General features: G+C 36.0%; 1 protein-coding gene across 5 annotated transcripts in view; it reads right to left on the minus strand.

The window, feature by feature from the left end:
• UTRN (utrophin) overlaps window positions 1-27,798 on the minus strand; it is a 383,489-nt gene that overhangs the window by 15,440 nt on the left and 340,251 nt on the right. For 4 of the 5 annotated variants that reach the window (XM_026844325.1, XM_026844323.1, XM_026844324.1 and 1 more), the window contains 4 exons: window positions 26,979-27,136; window positions 24,467-24,633; window positions 21,878-21,989; window positions 12,260-12,415 (listed from right to left, as the gene is read on the minus strand). In XM_026844325.1, the coding sequence (XP_026700126.1) occupies window positions 12,275-12,415; window positions 21,878-21,989; window positions 24,467-24,633; window positions 26,979-27,136 (578 nt within the window). In that variant the 3' untranslated portion in view covers window positions 12,260-12,274. Of the gene's footprint in view, window positions 1-7,081; window positions 7,148-10,339; window positions 10,406-10,647; window positions 10,669-11,603; window positions 11,622-12,259; window positions 12,416-21,877; window positions 21,990-24,466; window positions 24,634-26,978; window positions 27,137-27,798 lie in introns of those variants that run through there. The other variant, XM_026844327.1, reaches the window with a different exon arrangement.

A 27,798-nucleotide genomic window follows, 5' to 3' on the forward strand; every position in this document is an offset into this window, starting at 1 on the left:
TGCCACAATGTCCAAATGAGTTTGCTTGTGTATAGGTGTGTCCTCCATTAAAAAAAAAATTACATGGATAGAAAGTGAAGGATACCATGTCCTAAAAACAGTTCGGCTGCTTGCTTAAGAAGGATAAATCAACAGCAGGAAAACATATACTATTCATGTTTTTGAAACAGAAATTGCTGCAGCAGTATGAATGCCAAAGAAAACCCTCCTTAAATTCTCTTCTTTGCTTGACTACAAAACAGAGACTGCATACCTTATGATAGTGTTGTCATTACAAACTTTACCCTAAAGATCTACAGTTAAAGCCTGGTCAACACCAGACAAAAAACCACATGAGCAGTATATATACACATATTTAGATGTAATTTAGAAAAGAGACTTTTTCACATTAAAAATATTTCTTGTGCTGACCTTTTTCCTCCTATTGTGGAAAGAAGTAGCTACAAATTCTGCTATTAACTGACTGTGGTCTGACATAATAAAAAGTATCCTCAAAGACTGCCTTTGAAAGCACATATGAAAAACAGGAAGTTCATAATATGCAAAGTATTAATTTTCCAAGTAAAAGTGTAATGGAGCTTTTCAAGAGGCTTTTAAAAATTTCCTGTCAGTCAACTTAACAAAAGATTCAAATGTACAGTCTCGTTTGAATGAATAGTAAACCCAGTTATTTAGAAATGTATACCCTGAAAGAAACATAAGTTATTTCTGTGGTAACAAATAATTTATAAAATAAAGACATGCACAAGTAAAACACATCAGGTGTTATAGGCCATGCGCATGGACTGGGGGTTTTCTCAGAACTAAATTCAAGCTCCTGGGGTAACCAGAGCAAATGCATGTGACAGGAACAAATGAGAGTTACAAACATACTGTTTGTGTAATGGAAGACCCTATTTTATCCTGCTGAACCAAGATATTTTGGTAGCTCTGTACATCAATACCCATTTAAAAGCATCACCACTATTAGAAGCAAGACAAAATAGCCAGAGATTTATTTAATAAATACTGATTCCTGGTGTCTTTCTCTTAGAAAAGTACTTCTATCATGCAGCAAAGCAATTTGGTTCTTTGTAGTGCTTCTTAAGACAAACTTTTTACTTAAGACTAATCCAATGGTAAAAAACCACTAAACTATTTCTTCTCAAGGATAACTATTCACTATCTACACAAAGCTATCATGTGGGCTTCCATTTTCTGACTTGTCATTGAGATTTGAAAATCTAGACTATTACAATCAAACGTGTACCAAGCAACACTATACCTAAGAAAGCCAAACCAGAACAACAAAAAAGTATAGGCTATGACAGTTCTAGCCACTTGAAAAGTTCATGGCATTCTACTCCACATAAATTCATGTACAATATAAAGGGATGAGTATGAATAGATCATATAAAGAGTATGAAGAGATCCTTCCACAGAGTTCTGGTTGCATATCACTTTCCTTCATCCTTCAGTGATTACCTACTGGTTTGCAGAAAGTTTACATGTAAAAAAAAGAACCTAATTAGTGAGTTCTTCCACTTTTAACAGTCAAATGTTTAAAAGGAAATAATACACATGCATTTATTTCTTAACTGTCTTGGCTGTAGTCAGTACTAGACTCAGAAGAAGAAACGACAATATGGATCTTCCCATGCAAATGAATAAATGTAATGATTTTTTCATTAAATACAGCTATATAATTAAAATAGAATGGGCTGTATGTACATTTAACTCCCTGAAAAATATAGGGGATATCTGACAGTGTTAACTGTAAAAGAAACAGAACAGTGCTCCTTTTTTTTTTTTTTCCTTATAGAAAAAAGCCTCTTCTCTTTCTCTTCTCCACTACTTGAGTGCTCTCAGGGAAACTCATCATCACTCACTTTGTTATTTTGCATTAGTCTACTTAAACCTAAAACAAAGGCACTGCAGTTAACAGAGTTTGGATCAGGTCCTAATTCAATAATGAAAACCTCATGGTACTTCTCCACCCTTTAACCACCCTGATAAAAAATCTCCATCCCTTGTAACTAAATTTTTATCAAAGTGATGTAAGCCCTTTTGGGGCTTCAGACCCTGCTGTACCTAGCAGGGCTTCTACGACCCATTGAAATGTGCAGAATCCCCTTGCTACAACTGAAATGGCTGCACTAAGCTGCGAGTGCTGGTGATTCAGGTGAGCACAGAAACAGTGTTAAAGCAGGCTAGAGAGAGAACACAGCTTTATCATTCAGGTTTCAAAACACTGTTTACATGTTAAGCAATACAGTATAAATACACACACAGCCTTCTTTTGTGCAAGGGTGTTGATGTTGTCAGGAAAGGTTCACATGATCAAGTAGTTTAGTCTGGTTATTTTAATCAGTCATGCTGTCTACATTTTAAGATGGATTAGTTTATAAACAACTATGTAGGTCATCTGAAGTGGATTTTTGGAAAAAAAGGGCTCTGTAAAGCTGGATTTTTTAAATATTTATTTGAATTTTTTAAACCCGAGATTCTGTCAAGATTTTGTATTAGGTGTAACCTCATTTTTAAATGAAACTTATAAACCCCTTGAAGAGTGAGTTCACACAGTAAATGCTTAGTTACTTTTGACTGTATTGTGGTCCAGTAGGTAAGATCAACACAGTTAAGCACAGATAATTTTATATTTTGGACTCTCAGTTATTCAGGCCAAATAAAATTTCATTACCCTTCTCTCCCACTGGTTCAGAGTCTCAGAAACTGTACAGGACAGACTGTGAATATTGACCAGTGCTTTTTAAGCATCACACTTTGCAACTGGCAGCAGCTTTTTCACATGCTGGAGGAAGTGCCTGATAAATGAAGTCTTCTGAAGGAAAAGTGTATTTTTGCCATGTGTTCCACCTCTGGTCTGTCTTGCAAAATTACTAGTTCAAAACCACAGAAGCTTGAACCTGCACCAACAAACCTCCTGACTGTAATTGAGACAAATTCATTAGTAGCACAAGAGTCCCAGGGCAGGGCTTCAAAATTACCTACAACATAACACGCTCTATGCCATGCAAACACTTTCATTTTGAGAATCTGGAACTCTCTTTTTTAGACTTGGTTGGAGATGGCAGTCAGCAACCAAAATAAAAGCACAACATCAAAATAAATTTTTTTGGTGGTTATTCTCCTGGAGACCCTGTGTGCTTTGAGAAAAAAAATAGAAGTACACAAGGTCCTGCAACAGCAAAGACTGCAGTTCCTTTTCAGCATTTCACTATAGTAGAAAGCAGTAAAAATGACACGCCAGGAGATCAGACTTGAAAGAAGTACATCTCAAAGGAAAAGAACACCCCAACAAGGGTGTTCCCAGTAAAAATGGCCTTTGAAATATTCTATTTTCTTTGTGGATATATAATTTCAAGTGGTTTATTCCAAAACATGCATTGTGCATGGAGGAAGCAAGAGGCAAATAATGTTGCATATAATTTCCCTTGCAAGACCACGCTGTGGAAAGAAAAATTCAGATTTCCTGACAGTCACTTTTCATCAGTGTATTACTTTATCTGATAAAGAAAACTGATTGTTAAGTTAGATTTCAGATAGTAAGATGTCAGTATTTGTGAATGTCCTTCATCAATCATTTCCATTTTTCCTGTGGCTCTCATGCAAAGCGCCATGTATTCTAGTCCAAATAAAGTGTACCTTGACCTACTGATGCTATGAGAAATTAATTAGAGCCAGGTTTAAGAAGGTATTCCAAAAGGCCTTTAACTTACATGTTCTCCTAATTTTGTCATCACATGGAACTAATTTCTCATTGTGACAAGATGCTTTTTAACCACTTACATTATGTTAGAGTATCTGGGTACTACACAGAGCAGCTCCGGTTTGACTTGCGACACACTGAAGTGGCACTGCCAGCTAAAAGTATCACTGGCACTCACTGCCTGTTCCTACTCCTGCACCTGAGTGCACAGCTCCCCAACAAGTAAAATTTCAGATGTGTTCCTACTCTGTCTTCAGTTGAGTGTGAAATGGCATCAACAGTGCTGCAGACATGAAGATAACTGGCCGTAAAGACACTAATCAGAAAACAGCTATTAAACATTCACATTTATACATAAAGTATTTATACTATGTTCAGTACAATTAATTTCAGTACGGGCTAGATAGGATAGTTCATACATTGCACTAATAAGAGAGTTACATTCTTGTCCTATTGCTATCAACTTTTTTGTCTTTCTACTACATTCTACTGTCATTCTACTACACCATGATTTGTCAAATTGTGAGGCACAGATTTCTGTTAGGGACACTATCATTCTTTGTTGCAGACTTCATTTTTTTCCTTGTGCTCATCTTCACTTGTGAAGAGGCTAGCTGCTTTAAAGATATAGGTGTTTTCACATGAATTAAAGCCAAAGAAAACTCATCACAACAGTCTAGCCTGAACATTTAGAACTCCCTAACGTATGAAGAAGATTACATGAAAGAAAAATATTTTTATTCAACAGATTCATACCAGAATACTCAGGCATGAGAGCATTAGAGTGTGTGTTAAGAAGCTGGACCTACTACAGTAGAGACTGACTTTTTTGTTGTTGTTATCTACAAATATTTTTCCAGTTGAGGAAGATTATTTTCTTAATGGAATTCACATACCTTTAGGGGAAGGGAGGGTTAGAAAAGCTTCTAACCCTGGGGAGATAGAAGTCATAATGACATTCAGGACAACAGGCTAGTTAAAACCCAAGAAATTTTTCAAAGAATGGTTTCTTAATCAAATGGCATATTGTAAAACATTGCTGCAAAAAAAGGTCATGATGTTTAACTGACAACAGAAGTTCTCATTGTCATTCAAATGTAGAAGACTTCTTATACATACTCCTTGGAGCATGAAGATACAAAAAGTACTGTTGAACTTGTGAACTTGACAAGACCAAAGCAGTAAACTTTCCAATATTAAGGGCAACTATGCCTCTGTTCTAGGTTCACAGTAAATTGAAAGACTCTTGAGGACTGATGAAAATAAGATCACAGAACAGAACTCCAATTATGAGAAGCAGAGAATTTGATTTCCAAACCATTAATCATCTCCTGAATGTTTGAAAGAATACAGTAAGAAAATGAGATTTTGTTCAGATAGGTTTACAGCAGGGGCCTTCAAGCTGAAAAAATACAGGTCCAAATTTCAGATTACTTCTTCAAATTCAGTCTATATATAATGATTAAGCCACGTGCATTTCTATGTCAAAGTGCATTTAAGGAGTAAGAATAGAGCTAAACTACAATCCTAAATTCCCAGTGTTTCAGCTGTAGGTGATTTATGATCAAACTGGGGTCCAAACTTCATAGCTCTATAGATCCCTGAAAAAATTTCTTCACTGAAAGGGTTTGACAAGCATTGGAACAGGCTGCTCAGGGAAGTGGTTGAGTCACCAGCCCTGGAAGTATTTGAAAGATGTATGTATGTGGTGCTTGGGAACATGATGCAGTGATGGACTTGGCAGTGTTAGGTTTACTGTTGGACTCAATGATCTTAAAGGTCTTTTCCAAGCTAAATGATTCTATGATAGTAGTTTAACTCCAAACTTTAAACCACAGTTCTTCAGAATTTTCTGAGTACTTCAGCGTTTACGTTAATGAAAGCATGATTACCTGCAAATAAATAGAATGTGTCATTGGATACAAGGTTACTTTCTTGTTCTTCTTGGCTCCGAAATCTCTGCATATTTTGTTTGTGTAGCAGACCCCTTTTGACAACAGGACCAAGACCCAAATTCAGAGGTCCCTCTCACATGTTGATACACAAGTTTGCCATGTTCATTCTTTTTCTTAAATTAAAGGTCACTTTTATAGGTGAGTAGGGAAATTGCATTTAAATCAACACCTAATTTGCCAGTAAAAATTAAGCATATGCACCCCTTTTTACCACTGGGATGGATGGTTGGTTGGTTTTTGTATATGAGTAGACTCATTATTTGCAAAATAAACAACTCAAGTGTATAAACATTTAGCTGCCTTCAAGTTTTCAGCTTCCCTTGCAAACGACAGTATGTTTGCTCTTTTTTTAATGGAAGGGAAATCAAAAGGGAATATTTTGGCTGCATTTCTCTCACTGGTGAGTGTACCAATGACAGAAACACATGAAAACAGTTTTATTAGTTATGTAAACAGAATTAAGCAAGCAGGAAAGAGGAAATATTTAAAGGTGGTCACATGTGCTTCTCTGAAGCAAAGTACTTTTTAAATCTCAAATTGTTAGTACATTCATAGGTAGAACAATCTCATTAAATTTTAAAAAGAGTAAATGGATGTATTATTAAGAACAATAGCATTTTCTAACTAAAGCTGAACAAGAAAAATTTCTGCTTCCTCTGCAAAAATGCTGATGACATTCATTAATAACTTAAATGAGGCAGAATTCTACTACACTGATTTAATTAGCAGAACTGATGATACAGTGAGGTTAAAACATTCATTTAGTTTTACACTGAAAAAAATCATATTTAAGTCATCAGTAATTCAAGGGGTTCTATGCTTTCCAGTTTCATCAATGCATTTTAATGAAGGTTTTTACAATAAGTGACACATAATTCAAAAAAGAAAATGGCATTGATAAAATTAATGTAGGATTATGTTTATATCCCCAAGTACAAACAGATGGATAAGCAACCAGCAAACCAATAAAACCAAGAAGTAGCAACACTGTTTTGGCTCTACAGAACCTTCAAAGTATAGATGATTTTTTTTCAATGAAAAAATTGTCCTGGGAGTTAGCACAAGCTTTTGACCCACTCCATTGTCCACTTTGAGATAGGAGGATTTCTCTTCATTTATACTATGATAAAATCAGAAAAGGAATACAAACTAGAACCTGTAGAGCTATGGCTTTTTTCCAGTTGTATGAAATATCCTCGCTTTTGAAGCAGAAGGGCTGACAAATGTAGAATTTCCTTACAACATCACCAATTTTTACAATTAGTGCTTGGAATGATAGAATTTATGCAGGCATCTTTGGCGTCATACTTATTAGCTACTTACACTGGGACTAAGTCCTGTGTTACAACCAAGGAAGATTATACCATGCATCTATAACCAAAGTTCCTGGCAGCCTTAATGAGTATGAGTTACTTACACACTTCCTGTGGTGGAGCTACTGTCCGTGAGGAAGGAGCCATTGGTTCTTTCCATCTGCGCAAGCCTGAAAGGCAGGGAAAGATGACGACTTTCAGAGAACATGCTGCACAATGTAAACAGAGGCAGCGTGAAGATCTGTTCTACTTAGAAGCAGCTTAGATACGGCAATTGTAGTATACATGAATAGGAATAAACTCCTAGATTTTTTGACAAAAACCTATAATCCAGAGCACTTTTATGAGCAACTTGTCTATGATTAACTAAATCTACTTGCCAAACAACAAAGAACAAGTACATTTTCTGTCTCTAGTGTAATTATCATTAGCATCACCACAACTCTCTTGGTAAAATTAGTTAAAGAGCTGTTTTCACAGATGGTTTTCTTTTTGAATTTTATAAAGCTGGACTAACAAAAGAGGATGAATACTTTTTAAGTATAGCACATCAAACATCTGAAACTATGCTTGGCAAATAATATTACACTGTGGGCAGACAAGTTCTGGAAAACAACACAAAACCCAGTGTAATTACAGGGATTCATTGCCTATGGTTCCTCATTTTGGAAGGAATTAATCTAAAAGGACTAGATTATTATACTGTATATATAAAGCCATACAGCTCTTCAAAATCACAGCACAAATTTTCTGCGTATTCAAGTTTCTAGGAAAGCTATACCTTACATATGTAAGAGACATACATAAAAATCTAGGAACACTCAGTCCTGTGTACTTATAGTGGACTGCACCAAATACAGCTGTTACCTTTACTATAAAGATATCTTAATCTCACACATATTTTTGCAAGTGTGTTATGCATTATTATAGGCATCTCCAAACTTCTTTCTGAAAGCAGTGTGCAAGGCCCTAAAGAAACGGGAACTCTGGTGTTCTTTTAGCACGGAGCAAGCTTGCCTATCATCTATCTGTACATTTGTTAATATTCCTCAGGATTGAAGGAGGATAAACAAAAGCACACACAGGATGAAGTTGTCTTGATCACTTCATCCCACACGATGACTGGGGTGGAATGTTGTGCTCCAACACTTCCCCCAAAGGGAAGGACAAGCTCCTTACCAGAGACATTCAGATCATCAATGCTCTGGGGCATCTCAAACAGATCTAGTTCATGGTAACATGCTTACAAATCACCTTTGTAATGCTGCTTAGCTCAGTATCTTTAAGTCTTTGATGAAACATAATTTTGAAAATTAATCTTCACAGTCCCTTTGTCATATAGGGACGTAGTATAAACCCCAGTATTTTTCAGAGAGGAAAGCCTGTCTTAAATCTCTTAGGAAGTAACAGATAGCCAAACTCACAAATGCAGGTTCTGCCATTTATCATCATGTTTTCTATCCATCATTTAGTGAGGATTTGCTTGGAATAGCACGTGGAACCAGGAGACAGCCTTGATCAGGAAACAGAGGGAGACAGGGAAGAGACTACAGAGTTGCAAAGAGCCTTCAAGGCAGGATACAAACTGAAAGCTGAGAAAGGCAACTCAGAAGTGACACAGCACGACAGAATGGGGAGACAGTACTTGATTGCAGGTAGGGGACTTAGGGGACTTTGTTAACAAAAAACAGAGTTGAATCTTCTTCAATCAGGGACAGTAAAGGTTTTAAGCCCTGATATACTGTTTCTGCTGGGCACAGTCTTATTAGGGAAGCCCTGATAATATTTATTGAAAGAAGCTTAGCTGAAAAGATCAGAACAATATATTTTCTAGTTTATATGTGAAATATGCATAATAACAGATCCAACTAGAAAGCACACAATAAAAATTATATGAAAGATACAGAATTATGTCTCCATTTTTTAGATTTTATTACTGGAGGAAAAATAACCTTTAACAGTTTTAGATAACTTACTTATGTAGTACTTAGTATTTCTAAGTTTGTGATTTTGCTAACTAATGTCTGCACACAGCAGGTACAGATTTAGCTGTGCATCCTGAAGGAGCCCTGAGCTATGCGTGGTCCACCTTCAGCAAGGCTAATCAAGAGCAGAACTGGTAAGAGCTGAAGGGGAGGAGAGGGAAAATGGGTATTTCACCTAGCTCTTTAATGCAAGTCCAGAGTTTGAGCTTCATCTGGGGACAGAAAGCCACAGTACTGTGGCACCACAGGCTGAAAAAAGAACATAGGGATACAGAAAATTCTTGCATCTATCTAGAGAAGTTCTATTTATTTGCTCCATGGGTTTTAATTGATTACAGCATGGCCTAAGTTATAGATTCAAAGAAATGTTAGGTGATTTATATGAATGACATGTTACAAATAACTGAAAAGAACTACAACTTTGCCTTTGACAGTGTACTATGCTACTAATGAAGGATGAAAATACTTATTGTTGGGGAAAAAAAATGTTGAGGCTGACAACAGGTAGCCCTTCAGCATTAGTTTCTGCCCTATTTTTCCCTTGCTGCAAAGATCATGTTTTGCGTATCCTAGGTATTTAACAAACTGGTTTGAAGCTTTCTTATCATGCCCTAAATAAGAATTCAGTTAATTTATACATAATCTCTGAGTTCTTATTCAAAAAGCTTAAAAAGTTAACATTGTTTAACAGTTGTGGATATCAGACACAACAATAAAAACATACAAAGCAAGCCCAAGTCAGTTCTCATGGCAATATGGATCAATTTTTCTGTTGCCTAAAGGTTGGGTAGTGTTACTTATTTTTGAGAGGGTACCTCTGCTTAGCACTTAACTGTCACCAGGCTCTGAAAGTATGGAAGAGAGTTCAACAAAACACAGAAGCATTGAAATTATGCCATAAAAGACATTTTATCACGAAAGGACTAGGGTAAACCCATAAAAGCCAGAACATAAAACATCTGTAATTATTATATGCTCTGCTAAAAGTCAATGGTAATGGATAGTGTCAGCCTATCACAGAAAAAATTTAAACCCTGGATCTAAAATCCTACTGGGAAAAATTATATATTCATCAAGTTAACTTTATTTTAAAGGTTAATAATGAAGAAACAAGAAGAAAACAGCACATTTTAGAAATAACACAGTAATTCTACAACAGATTCCTCTCCACATGACAGATGATAGATATAACACATCTATTTTGCATTTAATATGATGGTATTCAGAAGCTAAAGATTTAAAAACATTTTACTTACTTCAGAGTACAGAGAATTATATCTTTTTAATAAATAATGTCCAGCCAGTAGAGTGTCTTAAAATCTGCAGGAATCAATCACAAAATGCAGTGTACTGGTGAGAAAACTGTGCATCTCTTACCTAGTAGCATACTGCTCTATCCTGGAGTGTGTATCATCATGAAACAGCTGTGGAGACTGGGAAGGACTAGTTAAAAAAAAAAAAAAAAAAATAGTGGTATCTAAAGCAATTCATGATATAGACAACATTACTTTTAAAAAAAGTTAGACTGATGCTGAATAAATAAATTCACAATATAGCCGATGGGGTTATTGCTTTGGGTCAGCCATGCCCTACAGCTCATGCACATCAGATTAGTCGCAACTGAGCTAAAAAAGAAAACCACCAGTATATTAAGCTTTCCAGGCAGAGGGGTTCTGCATACTCACTCATATTGTTCTGGCCACATACTGAAAAAAAAAAAAAAAAAAAAGAGAGAAAGAAAGAAAGAAAGAAACTATGAAACCAAAACTTTAGCGACATTTAAGCAAGAGAAATCTGGAGAAACACAAAATATCTTAACCAGCAACTCACCCAGTTTGGTTTGATTTGATTATTTGAATCAGCAACAATTGTAGAAAAGAGACAGTAACAGATATTACCATGTATCATAGATATGAAACTAACTTACATACTTCGTTTTGTTAAATAAAAATCAATTTTAAAAAAAATACTGAATCAGTGTTATTGATCGAACCACAGTTTGTAAGCCATACTCAGCTCATATAAATTCTGCTCAAGTACTGAAGCTTTCATTTTAAACTAACTAGAAAATATGTTTACAATAGAAAAATTGGGGTGAAAAACCACCACTGACAACAAAAAAAAACCCACCATCAAGGTTATCAATGCTTATTTTCCTTCTGCATAAAGATAATCAGCGGTAAATACCTATTGTATTACATTCTGACACATGAGTAACTATTTAGCATTTTTTCTTTTATTTCTTTTAGTTAAAGGAACATATTACTGAGTCTTGCCACCTGCAGGGGAGAGAGCCAATACCAGTGGTTTCCTCAGCATGATGCTGGCAATTTATCTGCGTATTTCCCACATGACTGGTCCAAGAGTTTTATCCTGATCTGTGATTACAATTTTGACATTCCAATTTCTGGCACCACTGGCAAACTTTCATCACATCAAAGCAGCTTTGCTTTCCTGTGTCGGGAAGCCCCACAACTGCCCCGGTGAGCAACATTTGAATGTGTGCTGCTTCCTTAGAAGCCAGGCCATCAATAACGCAAATTTTCAGATTACTTCCTCCTGTTTCTTAAACTGTTAAAAAGCAGGTTTTGTTTGCTTATTGTGAATAAAATGCACAGTCATCTGGTCATGAAAACAGAGCGTGGACAAAGGCACTGGGCTACTGCATGCAAGCAGAGCATTTATGTTGAAGCTTCACATTCACCATTGCCAGCTAAGTGGTGCTGTGTTCAGATGATACAGTAGTACTGCAGACTCCAGGATGTCAAGAAGAGTCAGTCCATGAAACTACCTCTAGCACCCCATCAACACATCTTAATTTTGCTCTTTTAAGAGTGCCCTTTACTGACAACTACCAAGTAAGTAAATAAAGTGGAGTATTTCTGCCAGCACCATATGTAATACTGTGGAGACACTGAGTGCTCTCTTTTATTAGGCCACCTATATTTCTGAAGCATGTAGAAGCCTAATTAGCTTAGAAATTTCTAACTCCACACATAACAAAATAAGCAGTGCAGTTCTAAAAGCCAAGTCTTACCAAAACTATAAAAGTGTTCTCCATAAAGCAGCCATTCAGCCCCCTCCAACATTACCTGCTAAAGTCCACGGATTTATAATAAAAAGCTTATAAAGATGAGTATAAAATGTTACTTTTTCAAAAATAGGCAAGATCTGCAAATATTGTGAAACAATTAATAGAAAACTATACAGCACAAGGGTCTACAACTGCTGTTGATTATTTCTTGAGTTTCACTTTTTTGTTTTTAATGGAATAGGCCAGTGATCCCAGGAGCAATTACTCTATAATCAAGCTTACGTCTCCAGGTTGTCACCCTCCAATACTGTTTGCACAGGTAGGTAGCCAAGTCGGGGATGCTTTGCAAAATACTTCTTTGACCGGAACTTATTCTTCAGCACCTTTGTGAAGTCCCGTACATCTTCCCCAGATGTTGTCTTAAAAAGTTAAAAGAAATGAAATTGAATACTGCTAAGTAGCATTGAGATAATCGTGCTGCTACTGTCCTGAAAAGGTTACGAGGAAGAACTTCAAAAAGTTACTGTTAAAGTTGCCTTTTTAGTGATCTGAAATACGGTACAATAATAACAGCAACGCATCTAACAAATTCTCTTCTACTGGAAAAATCACCAAGGCTTCAAATTCCTACCAATAAATGCATTGGATTTACCAATTATTTTATAAATTAGAGAAAAACTGAACCAGGCTTAAGTCTTAAATTAAACATTTATAACTAGTCTTAGAAAACACACTAAAACACTTTCAGAAAAATAAAAAAAAAGCAAATCAGTTTGCCAGATACAAAGGGATACTCAATGATTGAAAGCAATATTGACAGTATACTCATACACATGAAGCTTGTTACTCACCCAACAGACAGAAAAACCTGTAATGGCTCTGCTGAAAAAATACAACTAACAGTAATGGCTTTGTTTTGTTTTTTTTTTTTTAAAAAAAAAGTGAACACAGTCCTCTATATTCACAAAGTGCCACAAAATACTCACTGCCTCCCATTCTATACCTAAACCGGAAAACTTTATCCAAAGATAGGAGCAGTACATGCTAAATTATTCTCTGCTGCACTGACCAAGCATTTTCTCAAGTTACTAGATCTATTCCTACAGGATTCTGCCACTATCTGTATCATTCCAGCATCAAAACCCCTACAGATGAAGTGAAAGTCACTGCACAGGCACTATTCAAAGGCAGTGTCAGAAGCAGGTCTGATCAGAATAATTAGTAGCTAAAGTAACAAACTCACAGTCAGATTCGGTCACCTCCTTACTACTGCAGCATAAGTCTTGTGCAAAATTAGCCACAAGATTATTCAAGTCTAAATTTACAAGTTACAACTGGCAACTCTCACCCCCCGCTGCAGCTTTTTTACTGGCCCCCACTGATGTAGCCTCTTCTAAAACTGACATGCGTTTAGCCCCATTCTTCCCCCCAACATTAAATGAATTGTGTTCTTTAGAGCAGAATTAAAATTGATGAAACTGCTTTTAAAAATCAATTTAACTGGAAATAATCACAGCCATAATGGCAGCACTGCTTTGGTAATACTATTCAGTTAACTTCTGCTACAAAAGCAGGGATACAAGCAAAACATGCAGGTATAAAATACAAGGTGAAAATGGCAATCAAGAGATCTGCAGGAAGAAATAGTATACAGTATGCCTTTAAAGTATATGTGCTTACAGACTGTACTGAGTACTTAAACAGAATGGTCCCCATCAAAAGTAGCAGTTACTATTAAGCATCTCCTCTTGCAACTGCAGTAAAGAAGTGGCCATTCACCCACCTCCTGTGTTAGCTGAAGTTTTGCAACAGCTTCTACAGATTTCCAGTCCAAACCCTGTAACAAACTACAGATTGTATTTCTGTACCCTCTGCTTTGTGAGAAGCCTGTTAACATAAAAGGATGTCAAAGCGAATGGATATCCATAATGAAAACAGAATGAAAAACAGTTTGGTAATTTTTTTCCATTACATACTACAAAGAAGCCTAGAAGCAGGTCAGGCAACCTATTCTCTGATTTTATTCTCTACTGTCAAAACATAAAAATACTTCCCTATTCACCTATGTATTTTAATGTGTGTACAATATACACAGTTACAAACTCTGTAATGCAGGTCAGATGAGCAATAAAAATTGTAGATAATCAAACTGATGTTGGTAAGAGTTTCTCACATGTGGATTTAACAAGTAACAACAAACTGAGCAAATTTGGGATTAAGAGGTGTTTAAACCCCCAAATTTTAATACAGGTAAATTCAGGGAGGGCTTACAAAATCATTCTCGGAAAGCATCTGCTCCCATCACTGCACCATCCAAACAAGGAATGTGAGGCAGCCCAAAGGACTGCTTGTTCTCGCACAACAGTAACTCCAGCAGTTGGAACTCTGTCCCAAGGCCAAGGAATTAAAGTTTTAGTACCTACACATTGCAGAAAGAAATGTCTGCTGAGCTGCCAAACTTTTCCTCTGGTGCATTCTTTATTTGGTACAACAGCCTGACCCAGTAGTTCCTTGGAAAAAACAATATGACTGTCTACTGACTGAGGACAATAAATACTAACCAGTGAAATTTGAGCACACTCGGAAGAACTATTCTAATTTACATGCAACTAAGATGCAACTCTTACAAGTATTCTATGTTTTTTGCATATAACCACACTACACAATCTGATCCAAAATCACGCCAAGAGACATGTACTATAATATTTTACTTCTGAGAAACAATAGCAAGGCACCATTGTGCAGAATCCATCTACTAAATTAAAACCAACTTAGCTTATACACTTTCTGACATCATGGTATCTTGGCTATTCCCCTATTAATAGCACAAATACCTCGGTAGTTACAGAACTGTTTCAAAAACAAAGAAAAATATCCTTTCCTTTACTGAAAATTCCAGCCAAAAGACCATGCTTTCAAGCTCAATTTAAAATCTCAGTTCTCAGAAGACAAAGTTCAGGAAGAAATAACTAAGATCCATGGCTGGAACACATAAATAACTAAAAAAAAATCTGTAGCAGAAGGTTTCAAGGAGAATAACAACTGACAAACTGGCATTAGCACTGTTTAATATACCAGCCAGGCATAAACAGAGTTATAAGCCACAAACTAAAACCAGATAAAATTCCTTGTAGACCAACACAAATTTAAGAAACCGAGATTTACATGGAGAGCAGTGGAAAAAAATAGAATATGCTAAGACATGGTTTTCATATGTACATTAAAAAAACCAGTTGGTATACCAGAGAACACAACCAGAGAAGTGGTGGCTGCCTGGAAGTGTTCGAGGTCAGGTTGGAGGGGACTTTGAGCAACTTGGTCTAGTGGGAAGTGTCCCTGCCCATGGCAGGGGGTTGGAACTAGATGATCTTTAAGTTCCCTTCCAACCCAAACCATTCTGTGATTCTATATATTTTTAATATATTAGAAATAGAAAAAGTCTTCACTGGGAAAAAGTACTACCAAGAACGTAACAAACCAGTTGGAGAGATCTAAATTAAATAATATACTATATAAAAATGCCAATAAACATAAATATATAAGGCATCTAATAGGTGAATAAATAGTATATAATACTTATAATACATATATACATTTATATTTATCATAATTATTATATTTTTTTTAAGAAGTGATAATGAAAGCCCAAACAATTTCCTATCCTTTCACTGCACCTACCTATATAACAGGACTAGTCTTAAGTCATCATTCTCTTAATTACATTTCTTACACTGTATCTAACACAAAACCAAAGAGCTGTTCTAATATACACATAGAAACTGATTCCCAGAAGAGATGTGAACCTCACTAATGAATGCTGTCATTAACACCAGACAGAAATTCATGTGTTATGAGAAAGCTGGAGAAAAATGTACACAGCCATTCAATACATAGAATAATTCAGCAAGTTCTAAGAAAATATATTTTGTATAGTAACACATGCTCAGTGATGCAAAATTTACAGTATAAAAGAACATCCTTAATTGACAATGACTTTATTCTTTAATAGAAACCCTAGTACAGATATCTGAATTTGATACTCTTTGAATGCTTTAGTGAATTTTAAGGTTTGCAGTTTAAAAAAAAAATTCTTTTTCATCTCCATATTTTTACTTCTTGACATTTTATTTGTCAGTAACATTTGGCAGAATCTGTATCATGAGTCTGACTGCTTGATGGAAAACAAAATTCTTAGACCTGCTTATGGTAACAGCTGTAATATGTGCAGGTATGATGATAGCTGCATCTCAAAGCAGCTGTCAGCTAGGTACCACTGGAAGGCTGGGAAACTCCTCAGCGTAGGATGTGGAGTAAAGATACAGATACTTCATTCCTCTATTTTTTAAAAAATTGACAATGCAATTAATCAATAACTTAAACACATGTTTAAGTGCATACATTCATTCCCATTCAACAAAGCACCCTCATTTAAAAAATATCTCACATCCCTTAATAGAGGCATGAGATAGGTTACCACAAAAATGAGGTTATTAAAGGTATGATAACTGTATTTATGGTTGTCACTGTCACATCAGTGATGTTTGCACTGTGTAACACTGTAAAGATTACCCTTCTGTGACCACTTTCAAATAGGGGCATTTCACAGCAATTTCTCACCAAAAGGAGAGATTGATTACAAATTTTGTGTGTAGTCTACTCCAGTGAAAACAAGCCGTAATTTCAAGCACAACTAATTTACCTCAGAATTTAACAAATTAAATTTCAGAAAGGTAGCAGATCACATAAACCAGCTATCTGAGCAACTGTAAGAGTGAGACCTCGAGGAAAGCACATTGCCCAGCTTCTAGATATCAAAGACTACACTGACCAGATAGCTATTCTTCTCAAGGCAAAGAGGAATCTCTGAACTCCAAAGCTGGAAGCAACGTTCTGCATGCGAAATAGCCAGATTCAACCATTCTTGTTGCTTGCTTTCATCTTCCCCACAGAACAATACCGTTTTGGTAACAGTGAAGCATCATGTTTGGTACATTGATAGGCATGTCAGGATGAAACCACTGACTCACTTATGTCAGTTTGTTGCTTATGAAACACTGAGGCTATGTTCAGGAATGTACCTGTTTTCTCTGGGTGTCACCAGCAATTAAATTTGCAGATGACTTACCTTGAGGAGAAGTCTTAACAGGCACTACTGCAGATAAGCTTTATTTTGCCTGGAAAAACATTTCAGTCTAGGGTGAACTATCATCCAACCAATAATTTCTTAATGTCTTGTCTATCATGTTCTGAGCTCTTTTCAGGGAAATAAAATTCTAGAAGATGAAGGGGCTAACCTTAGCTGCCATCATTTTGGATAGAAAGGTTACAAAAAACAGTTCACAAAACAAGGAGCTGTGCCAGGTGAGCATAGTGGCACAGAACTACAAAAACTCCTAATTTCACTGAGTTCAGGAAGTAAGACTACTTGCAATGAGAAAATTTTCAGAACTGCTGATTTGATATTTGTACATTACCTCAGAAAAGCTGCTTTTAAGACTCTACTGTGGAATATAGGAGTTGTGAAGTGGAAACAGTTTGGAGAAAGAAAACTGATGCAGTAAATATATATGTCTGAAATTCAAAGGACCCTTGGTACAGAAAGCCATATTAATATAACGCAAGTAACACTACTGAGAAAATCATTCCAAAAAAGCTAAAAATAAATCATGTAGGTAGTTATGTAAGAGTATTCCTGAATTAGATGCTAGGAAAATCTTACAAATTTTTTATGCATGTCTGTGTAAAATTCTACATTAAAAATCCTCTTTATCCATCTTTTCAGAGAAAGATTATTTAAAGGTGAAAAATAACTACAACAACTTTGCTTTTCTACTATTTAGAGACAGTAATGTTTTCAGTTCCTTACCCCACCCATCTCTAATTCTTGAATGAAAGAAATAGGATATAACCAAAGTCATTATTATGAATTTTTGCATTCCCAGCATCAAAAAGATTAGCTTGCAAGCTAGGATGAACAATAAATAGCATTACTGATTAGGATGCAAAACCTGCACATAACTATCTGGTGTAAATAGCCCTATTTTGAAATTCTGAAGCAATTCTCATCTGATGCAAATATCATGAAACTCACCAAAATGGAAAATTGTCCCCTTGCAAATTTAATTTTAAAACCAGATTCCTTAAGCCATTCTGACCTGATTTTGGCTGAGATAGAGTTAATTTTTCTTCTTAGTAACTAGAATAGAGCTGTGCTTCAGATTCAGTATGGGATTTGGCATAAGAAGAATGTTGATAATACACCGATGCTTTCAGTTGTTGCTAAGAGATCAAGGACTTTCCAACTTTCCATGTCCTGCCAGTGTGCAGGTGCACAACAATCTGGGAGGGAGCACAGCCTGAGCAACAAACCCAAACTGGCCACTGAAATATTCCATATCACGTAACATCATGCTCAGTATACAGATGATGATCAGCCAGAAAGGGGGGCATTTCTATCTCACTTCCAGGATTGTCATTACAGGATCTTGGCTTCTCCAGGATCGCTAGCTGGGAACAAGTTGGGTATTGGTTGCAGGTGGTGACTAATCACATTGTGCATTACCCATTTGTACTTTCTAGTATTATTATTATTGTTTTATTTTATTTCAATTATTAAACTGTTTTTATCTCAACCTACTAATCTCTAATTCTCTCCCCCATCCTCTGGGTGGGAGAGGGTGAGTGAGCAGCTGTGTGGTGGTTTAAACCCGGCCAGCAGCCAAACACAACACATTTTCCATATTATGTTATATTTAAGTAGAAGTAACAAAGCTTCTGAGAAATTCCTTCATACCCTAGACTGAACTGCTTACCTGAAGACAATTAAAAGATCTTCCCTCCATCTGTAACTAAACTCCAGTTCTAAATGCCAGCTTTATTAAGCAAAAAAGCATTTTTTCCTAATTATTGCTAGTATTCGTGATATTAATGTATTAATATACATTAACAGTAAGAAAGAGAAGCTAGATTTTATTAATGCAGTTTGATGAGGACATGTGTTTGTACTCTGCTTTACACCACCAGCCATAAAAGTAACATTTTAATACTGACAGCCTTTGAATTTGGTTCAAGGTAGAGTAGACGCGTTCTGACTATTCAGGCTTTCTGTACTGTAATATAATGGATTCTAAGGAACAATTCATTGGATACCTTCTTTTTTTTTTTTTTTCTTTTTTTTTTTTTTTCTTTTTTTTAATTTGGCAGACCCTGCTCTATGCTATCTTTCGGGCATTAATCCACTTAAACATATAACCTATTCTACTAACTTACTGCAAACAATTTTGCAATTCTTGACTATTACACTGCAATAAATTAGTTCAATATGTAGAGAGGTTTAGCAACAAATTAGTATGCCACCCATAGTGTATTATTACAAAGAGTAATAATAAATAACACTGGATTCTTTTTGTGAAATCAGTTCTTTATTCCTGACCTAATTTAGATGAGATTAATTAAAATGGATTGCATGTAGGTACTAATTATGGAAGCCAAGCAGGCATATAAAAAAACTGTTCATATAATGGGTCATTTCTTTTTACAGAAATGGAGCTAGCAGAATGTATTTACAGCAGGATCCAAGAAAAATTCCAACTCCCATGTTCGGCCTCCAGACTAATGGGAGTCAATGTTGGACCTCTAATTTTATGCATCACCTAAATTATATGCCATCTCTTTTATGCTGCTCTACTTCAAACTTCCCAAATTTCCTTCCTTTACCTCCTATACACTTGCCTGCCTTCATTCACTTTAATCAAGAATGTCATCACAATCGCTTTATTATCCCATAGTGGATTCACCTCATTCTTCCCATACTTCATGGAAAGAAGGGGCTTTTGCCTTAGGTTACCTTATTTTGCACTCCATATAGCTTTAAAACTTTATTCTTTTTGCAGCAGTAACAGAAATCTTCATTATAATACAAGCTAGTTCAAGGGACAGTGAGGATACCAGCCGTTTCCAGAATATATTTTTCTGTATGATGGGCTTTACTTGTATATGAAATGGCTCACAGTTATATAATGTGAACATGTTTGACAAGAACTGAAAATTTCTGTCAGATATCAAATCTGCTGCTTCAGACAAAACCTGCAAGTCATCAGAAATATACCATTCTGTTCTAGGGACAGTATCATACCCTGTACCACATGTAATCTGCATTTGATTAATGTAACAGGAAGGGTATCTTATTCTGTGGACTGGCAGCATTAGCTATTTTGTCACACCTTACCCTTTCTTCTCTAAATTTTCTCTATATTATATGCATTAACAAAGAAAATTACTGTTCCATGACCACGTCATAAACTTAAGATGAGGTTTGAGAAAACTTTGTAAGGAAACAAACATAGTGAATCTAAGAAAAATTCATCTGAAACATGTTCAGATTGTTTGGATTACGTTGGCTAAGGAGGCAAGTAAACAAGCAGTATCACCATATTTTTAATGATGTCTAACAAACGAAAGAAAACACCATAGACCTTCAGATCCTGAGTGTTAGAACAGTCATGTGAGTATGGGAAAATCTGGGACTATGTTATGTCACAAAACCAGCATGAAACTAAACCAGAAAATTACCTCTGAAAAGAGGAGGCAGAAAACCAGTGACAGAATGTAACAAGCATTAGAACTGGCTGAAAAACAACAAATCTACTTAAAAAAAAATGTCTTCAGAATGTAGCCTGGCATGCCAATTTATCAATCAAATCCTAACATTAGGTTATAGAATTAATGAAAATAAATTAACATAACTCATGGTTTCTTATGATCATAATTAAGTGAAAACACTACTTAACAGAATTTTATTTCTGTTACAGGAGACACATTGGATAAAAACGAAAGGGACAACACAGGTAATAAGCCAAATGTTACAGCAAAAGAAAGTAAATTATTTTTTGCTAATGAAAGAACTCACAGAACCTTCTAACACTACTGTAAATCAGCTCTGTTTCATCAGTTCTACTTACATTCTGGTCTGAATTTGTTTTTCTGACCATACAGACCTTTCACCACTGTCATTTAAATTACATACTAATTATCCTATTAATTTATTTGTGACTGAGTAAAATTCTTAAGAAAGTAAACAACTATCAGATTTTTAAAAAGTGAAAGTGGTATTTGTATGAAGGAAGTTCATATACTCCTCCACTTAAGAAAGTCTCCAAAAAACTTCCTTAGAAAAATCAAGTTTGAAATTTCATTAGGAAAATATTGTGTTGTAAAATTAATTTTTACTGGCTATTGCAGGCAAACCTTTCACACCATTTTTGGTTAGAAACTGTCAATTCTGTTTATTTTTTTCTCCAGCTACACACCAATTTTTAAATAACTCAGTAAACAGTAATTACTCATCAGAATGAAACATGACATATTTCCAACCACGTTTTCATAAAGCAAGCAAAATGTTAGACCTGAAAGCAAAGATCACGCACCTTTAAAAATATTAAAGTGCATTACTAGAATATTAAATATTCTTCACTATTGTATAGCAATAGTAAAGTGAGTCCCTTTCCTCTGACATGTTCTCACCCTTATGATGTGTGTGTGTGCATGTGCAAGTATACAAGTACTGCAATTATATTTATTATAGATTTTTTTACAAAAAAATTTACAAAAACGTGTTTACAAAACAGAAGTGAAGTTCAAGTTCTCTCAGAGGTGGTTACTTCAATCCATTACTACAGAATTGAAACACTGCCCACATAAAATCAGCAGCACTAGCAATGTCCCTGATAACTCCCAAAGAGAAAGGCAGGAAGACAGGCCCTATTAAACATATGAAGAAAAAAAAAATTCTGGCAGTAGGTGACAAACGACTATGGAAAAAAATAGAACCACAAATAATGCAAAAAAAATCCTTCAGCAACAGTCAGTAAATTGGTACTCACAGGTATACAATACTCCACCATTGGGTAATGCAATTTATGCCCCTTTGCTGTACGGCCAGAAAAGAAACAGCTCTGACAGACGTCATAGTTGAAATGTTTTAAGCTCCGGTACCTATGGGGACATTAAACAAAGCAATTAGAGCTTCCTGAGTTTAGTTCTAATATTTACTTGTTATTAAGCCTCATGAGAAAAATTAATTCTCTGAAATGGTGTCATCTGCTTTTTAGCAGCAGCCACACAAGGACATAGCGAGTTTGTTGGGATTAGTTTAGAAATCACCTTGAAGTGTGTGGGTATGAGCAGCCAGGACATGGCACGGCCAACACTCGCCACAGCTGCAGTCCCGGGGCACCAGTGCCACTGCAGTGGCTGCACAGGGCACAGGAGACCCACAGCCCTCTTAGTCTACTTCACACAAACTTCCTACACTACACAGGTCATCTCATTGAGTATTTAAAAGAAATTCCTGTCTCCTGTAGACATATAGAGAGCCAACATCAATCATCTCTTGCCCAAGTTGCTTTGAAGCAGAAAATCTTACAGAAAATCTTCACAGATAGAGTGTGAAGTGTTTATAATTTTTTTTTCTGAGATACCATCTGAATACTAAAGAGAGGTAAAGAAAAACTAAACAATATAGTTTTAAGTCAGTTCGAACTTTAGAATGATAAACACTGGTTTACTTTTCTGTGTTTTTAAATTTACCAGTTAGCTTAAACATTTGTACCCAATATTGATGTTCAGAAGTTTTAAAGATGTTTCAGAAAATAAAACTATGAACTATAAAAATATTAAGTTTAAAAATTACATCAATTTATTTACTTTTGTTTTTTAAGAGCATGTATATCTATAAACAAGGTAACAAACTTACACAGTATCCCTTGTATTAAATGTAGCCACCAGGAGCATGATTTTTTAATTTTTTTTTTATTTTTTTTTTTTAACTAAAGCTGACTAAAACAATTCAATTCCAGATTCCGCCTACTGTTGTTTATAGTATGGTTGTTCTGGTGGGATAAGATATCATTTGTATGAAACTAAAATGAGCTAACTGAACCAAATTGAATAGCTATTGAATAGTTAAAGTTTAAATTAAATTGTTTACTGAGAGCAGTTTTCAGTATCAATCCACATTTTTCCCCTGCTGAGTTTGATGTTTTGTTTTGCAAGAGAATGTCTGTCTACAAATGTAAAGGTTCACTTGTAAGGATGGTGATGCAACTGTTTATAATCTTTACTCAGAGCCTGTGTATTAAATGGCCACATCTACCTTCTGCTAAGATGCTAGATGCTTTTGTTGTTGCAGATCTCTAACTTCATTGTAGAAAATATTCAGAATGAGCCATTCCTTTGTCTTTCTCTTCCATCTCTATCCCCTCCTTCTCCATACAAAATATTTCAGTACAGACAAGATTCATCAGCCCCAACTCAGGAATATGAAAAGATATCTAAGCTGAAGCTTTGTCACCCTATGCTCCCTCAAGCATTAAGAAAAATAGGAACATTTAGAGGAATTTTATCTCCTCTTAAGACAGGCAACAAAGTTTCATCAGATTAATTACTTTTGAAAGTACTCATGTATCTATAATAAAAGAGGGTTGCTAGCTCAGTCTTAGGAGACTGACTAAAGCCAGCATGTCTAAAGCTAGGTGAGACGAATTTGACCTCAGGATTCATATTATTATCCTTTAAAACAACAAAATGAAGGGGAAACAGAAAGCACAGGGAACAAAATCTACTCATCTGCCTAGATTCCTAAAGAAAAGTCTTAGAATCACTTACAAGAAAGACTGCTTTACATCGTTCCTAAATAATAGACTTGACTTAATGATAACAGTAGAAGAAAAAGACAGTTATGTTTAGATCTAGTCCCTACTTTATTTTTTCCCCCACTTAATTTTATACACTGGAGCAATCAATTCACAAATGCACGTTAGTTGTAACAGTACTCACTAAGGGTACTATCTCATGCCCCATGATGGTAATTGCTAGTAAAATCATACAGTTTATGAGGATAACATGGCGAATATCCCTGGTGTCATTTTTTCTTTTATGATTCACAGCTTCCTTTGAACAGCAAAAGTTAGATTACATTTGATGCTTTAGGCAGGAACTGTGCAAGCCTCATCACAGTATCATCAATGTTTGACTAAGCAAGGAAAGATTGCTGTTGAACAATGTTTAATATTGCCTGGCACAAATTAGTTTCCCAAGCTTCATGCAGGAGAGCAGACAGTCAGCCCACATTTTTTATTATTGATCAGCTCCGTTTGGTCTTGTGCTTACAGAAGATAGGGGGTTCATTTATACCTCATTTGCTACCTATTGGATCCAACAATGCCAAAACATCTGATGACAGCCTGCCCTGCACATCTGTCAGTCACAGTACCAGTGGGTATCTAACAGGTGCATTGCAGAAGCCAGAAATGCACTGGCTCACGCCACACTATGGCCTCATCATGGGGAGCAAATACCATCACAAAGCAGGAAAATGGTGGGAAAACAAACAGAAAGAATGGTACTTGTTGGAAGACTTAAAAGTGTGGATATTTTCAGAGAAGTCTTGTACCCAACTCCCCTCCTCTTACCTAAAGCCAACAATTGGACACTCTTTACAGATGTTGCACTTGGCCTGATGTTTTGCTGTTTCTGCAGCTGCCACACGGTGTAGAACTGGTAGCCACACCATAGACTGTGGCTCTAAGCGCATCCAATCTATAAATTCCTTTACAGTTATTTCTGGCTTATTGTGGTTCTGTGGAGAGATAAAAATCCCACATCCAAATTAAAAACCAAACCAAAACACCACACACAAACACAAGCAGATTTTCCTTAGAATTCAATTAAAAAACCCAACAACCTGTGTCAGTCCTTTCCATGCCAGGTAAATGTAAAACCAATTACAGGATACAAGAAATAACTTAAATTAAAATGCAAATAAAGAAAACTAGTTAGTAAGAATATAGAGGACTAAACATCTGTGATGGAGTAGGCAGATGGTAACAAAAATGGAGTACTTTGTAAAGGAGTAATGGAGTCTATGGTAAAGCCATCTTTGAAATGAAAAGACTTGAGAAAGAAGTAAGTGAGTATGAAAGGGAAACACATAAAAACATGGTTGTCTTTTGAGTTAAGAACGATGTCACACTGCTAAAAGTCCATTGTGCTTACATGTGTCTACTAACTGCCATGAGACTCACGCAATTTATTTATTTTATTCTAAGCCCGTGGTATTCTTTCAAGATAGCACATTAAGCGAAGTAAATAAACAGGTAAATAAATAAATAATGAGAAAGAAATCTGCCACTTCTAGGCAATCACTGGAAGACTACAGCAGAGCTAAAGTTTGTTTTAAGAAGCAAACAAACATGCTTCCACATTCTCTTTAAGCTGTAACCACCAGAACAGTCTAGCTGTAAAGGTATTATATTCATCAACTTTGTCAGCAATAAGAACACAGGTCATCTTTCTGAGCTCACTGGAAGTAAACAGACAATTTAAAACGGAAGCTATTCTTAAATGGTAATACGTGATGAGAAGCAACACTAGGCTTCTTAACCTATTCACAGTCCAAGTCGATTTTTGCCAGTAAGAGGGAGCAGCATGAAAAGGAAAAAAAAAAAAAAGCTTTCTGCACCAGCAAAATACTTGTTTTCACTAGGCTGAGATAACTGTCATGTGGCTGCACACGTTCTCTATGCCCTCTTAATGACCAGGGATTGAACTTGAGCTATTTATATGAGGCAAGGGATGCAACCTCATCATCAGCATAATCATAATATCACATCAAGTATTTAAACACTACCTTGCTAGTACCCCTCACCCACAATTGAGCATCATGGGAGATGGGGCAGATCCTTGAGGAACATAAAGATCATTCCTCTGTGACAGAAAAACTCTACCACTAGCAAATGAATAATTTATTTCAGTACGACTTGAACCACTCAAGGCCAATAACAGATAGGCACCATCCCTTACTGTTTGAAGCAGCAATGTTAAAACCTCAGCAGAAGTTTTACATAGTTAATTGGTCAACTCAACTTCCATAAGTATCTACCAAATTATTCATGATTCGGACAACATTCTTCCACTTCCAATCATCTCAGAGTCCAGAAATTAATCTAATAGTTTTGAAAAAAGCTAGCATAACTGAATTTTTCAAAGCATCATATGAAAATGTAGAAATGTCTATAAAAGAATGACAAAAGAAAAATGCTTTAGAAGTTCACTATATTATTTAATGTTTGATTCCATAAAATCAGAAATATTAAGATCAATAGTTTTATATATGCCATAGTGAATTTTTAATCCATATGTAATTTCTGACAATACTCAAAGCAGCCACCTTCACAGCAGTAATACACTCATGCAGTATAGTTATCACTAGTAAACAGTTGGAGTCTTAGGCATTCTTGACAAAGTCTGAGTTAGGTTGTGTTCCATTACGACATCCCCTTTTCAATTCTCGTCTTCTCTAAACAGACAGACACTCCTTGCAGCCTCATTAACCCCCTGCATGTAGTGTGGAGCTGAACAGCAGGCTGTAAGATAGCTTTATTCCATGTTCTGATCTGCTACATAAAGGCTCACAATATACAAATGACTACACTTGAAGTTTTGTGCAACCGCAAGCTCTTATGTCAGTAAAATAATTTTTGCTAAATAATTTCCTGATGCACCAGGTCAAAAAATTACTATAAACATCATTCTCTTGTTCTGTTGAGATTATGTCTTGTTCCAGCAGGGAAAAGCACATTGTTCTCACAGTATCAGGTTGCTTTGAACAACCAAAACAGGATAATTGGCTGGTACAAATTTTTTTAACAGCTTTTAGGGAAGCCAATATTGTCAAAATCACACAGACTTCTATATACTTTTTGCTAAATGTAATTTGTTTGATCCTCTCCTAAACCCTAACCCATCTTTTACAGCTGCATTTTCACAATAACCTCCTACATTTAGTTGCAGGAGCATATTAATTTCTGCTCAAAAACCTCCATGTATGTTTTTAAATTCCTCTCTTCTGTTTACACCATGTAAACTGAAACTTAACACAACATAGTGAGGGTTTTTTTCACATGAAGGTCTTTGTCATCTTACCTGTTGGAAGCAGCTGCGCACACTGGGTTCAATGTTGCTGCCACCAAAGGCTGCCACTTCCCCAAGCTGCCGTGGGATCTGGATAGCATCATGAAGCAGCAGGCCCAACTGCCTTTGGTCGCACATTTCTGTGGGGCCTGCCACCTCCTTAAAGAGATCTGCAACACCAACAAGAGGCATGGCTCATTTTGTTTCCATGTACATCCCCTTTTATTCAGTAATGCTGCAGCTTGAGCTTTGTAATTTTTGTAATCCAGTCATGGTTACAGATGGCCACTGTCCTGTTTGCAATAGTTTACTCTCATTTAATCTCTATTACTTTGATTAAATTTTCTTGATCTGTAACCATACATATAAGTAAGGCAAAATGAATGAAACTATTCAGCTTCTTATGATATCTTGTGATAAAACTGTACATGGCAGCTCCTGTTTTACCTAGGAGCAGCTGTGTGAAAAAACAAGAGGGACATCACAAAATCAGAAAAGCTTTTTGTTCTAATCCATCATTACCCCACTGTCCCCCTAATATTTACTAAGTTTACTATGTTATCATTAGGGAAGGACACTTTCCATAGAGCATAAGAGCTCTTGATTCCCAGGTGTAACTAATCAGGAAAAGAAGGCAGATACTGGCATGGTCGAGTCAAGGCCTGCTGGTCAAATGAAAGGCCAAGAATGAAATGCACAGGCAGTGGAAGCAAGGACAAGTATCTTGGAAAGAGTAAAGGCACACTGCCTGGTTGTTTAGGGATGGAGTCAGGAATGCCAAGGCACGGTTGGAGCTGAACTTGGCAAGGGATGCAAAGAATAATAAGGGCTT

The sequence above is a fragment of the Athene cunicularia genome, assembly GCF_003259725.1.
Source record: "Athene cunicularia isolate RWA chromosome 3 unlocalized genomic scaffold, athCun1 chr3_part1, whole genome shotgun sequence".
NCBI lineage: Eukaryota > Metazoa > Chordata > Aves > Strigiformes > Strigidae > Athene > Athene cunicularia.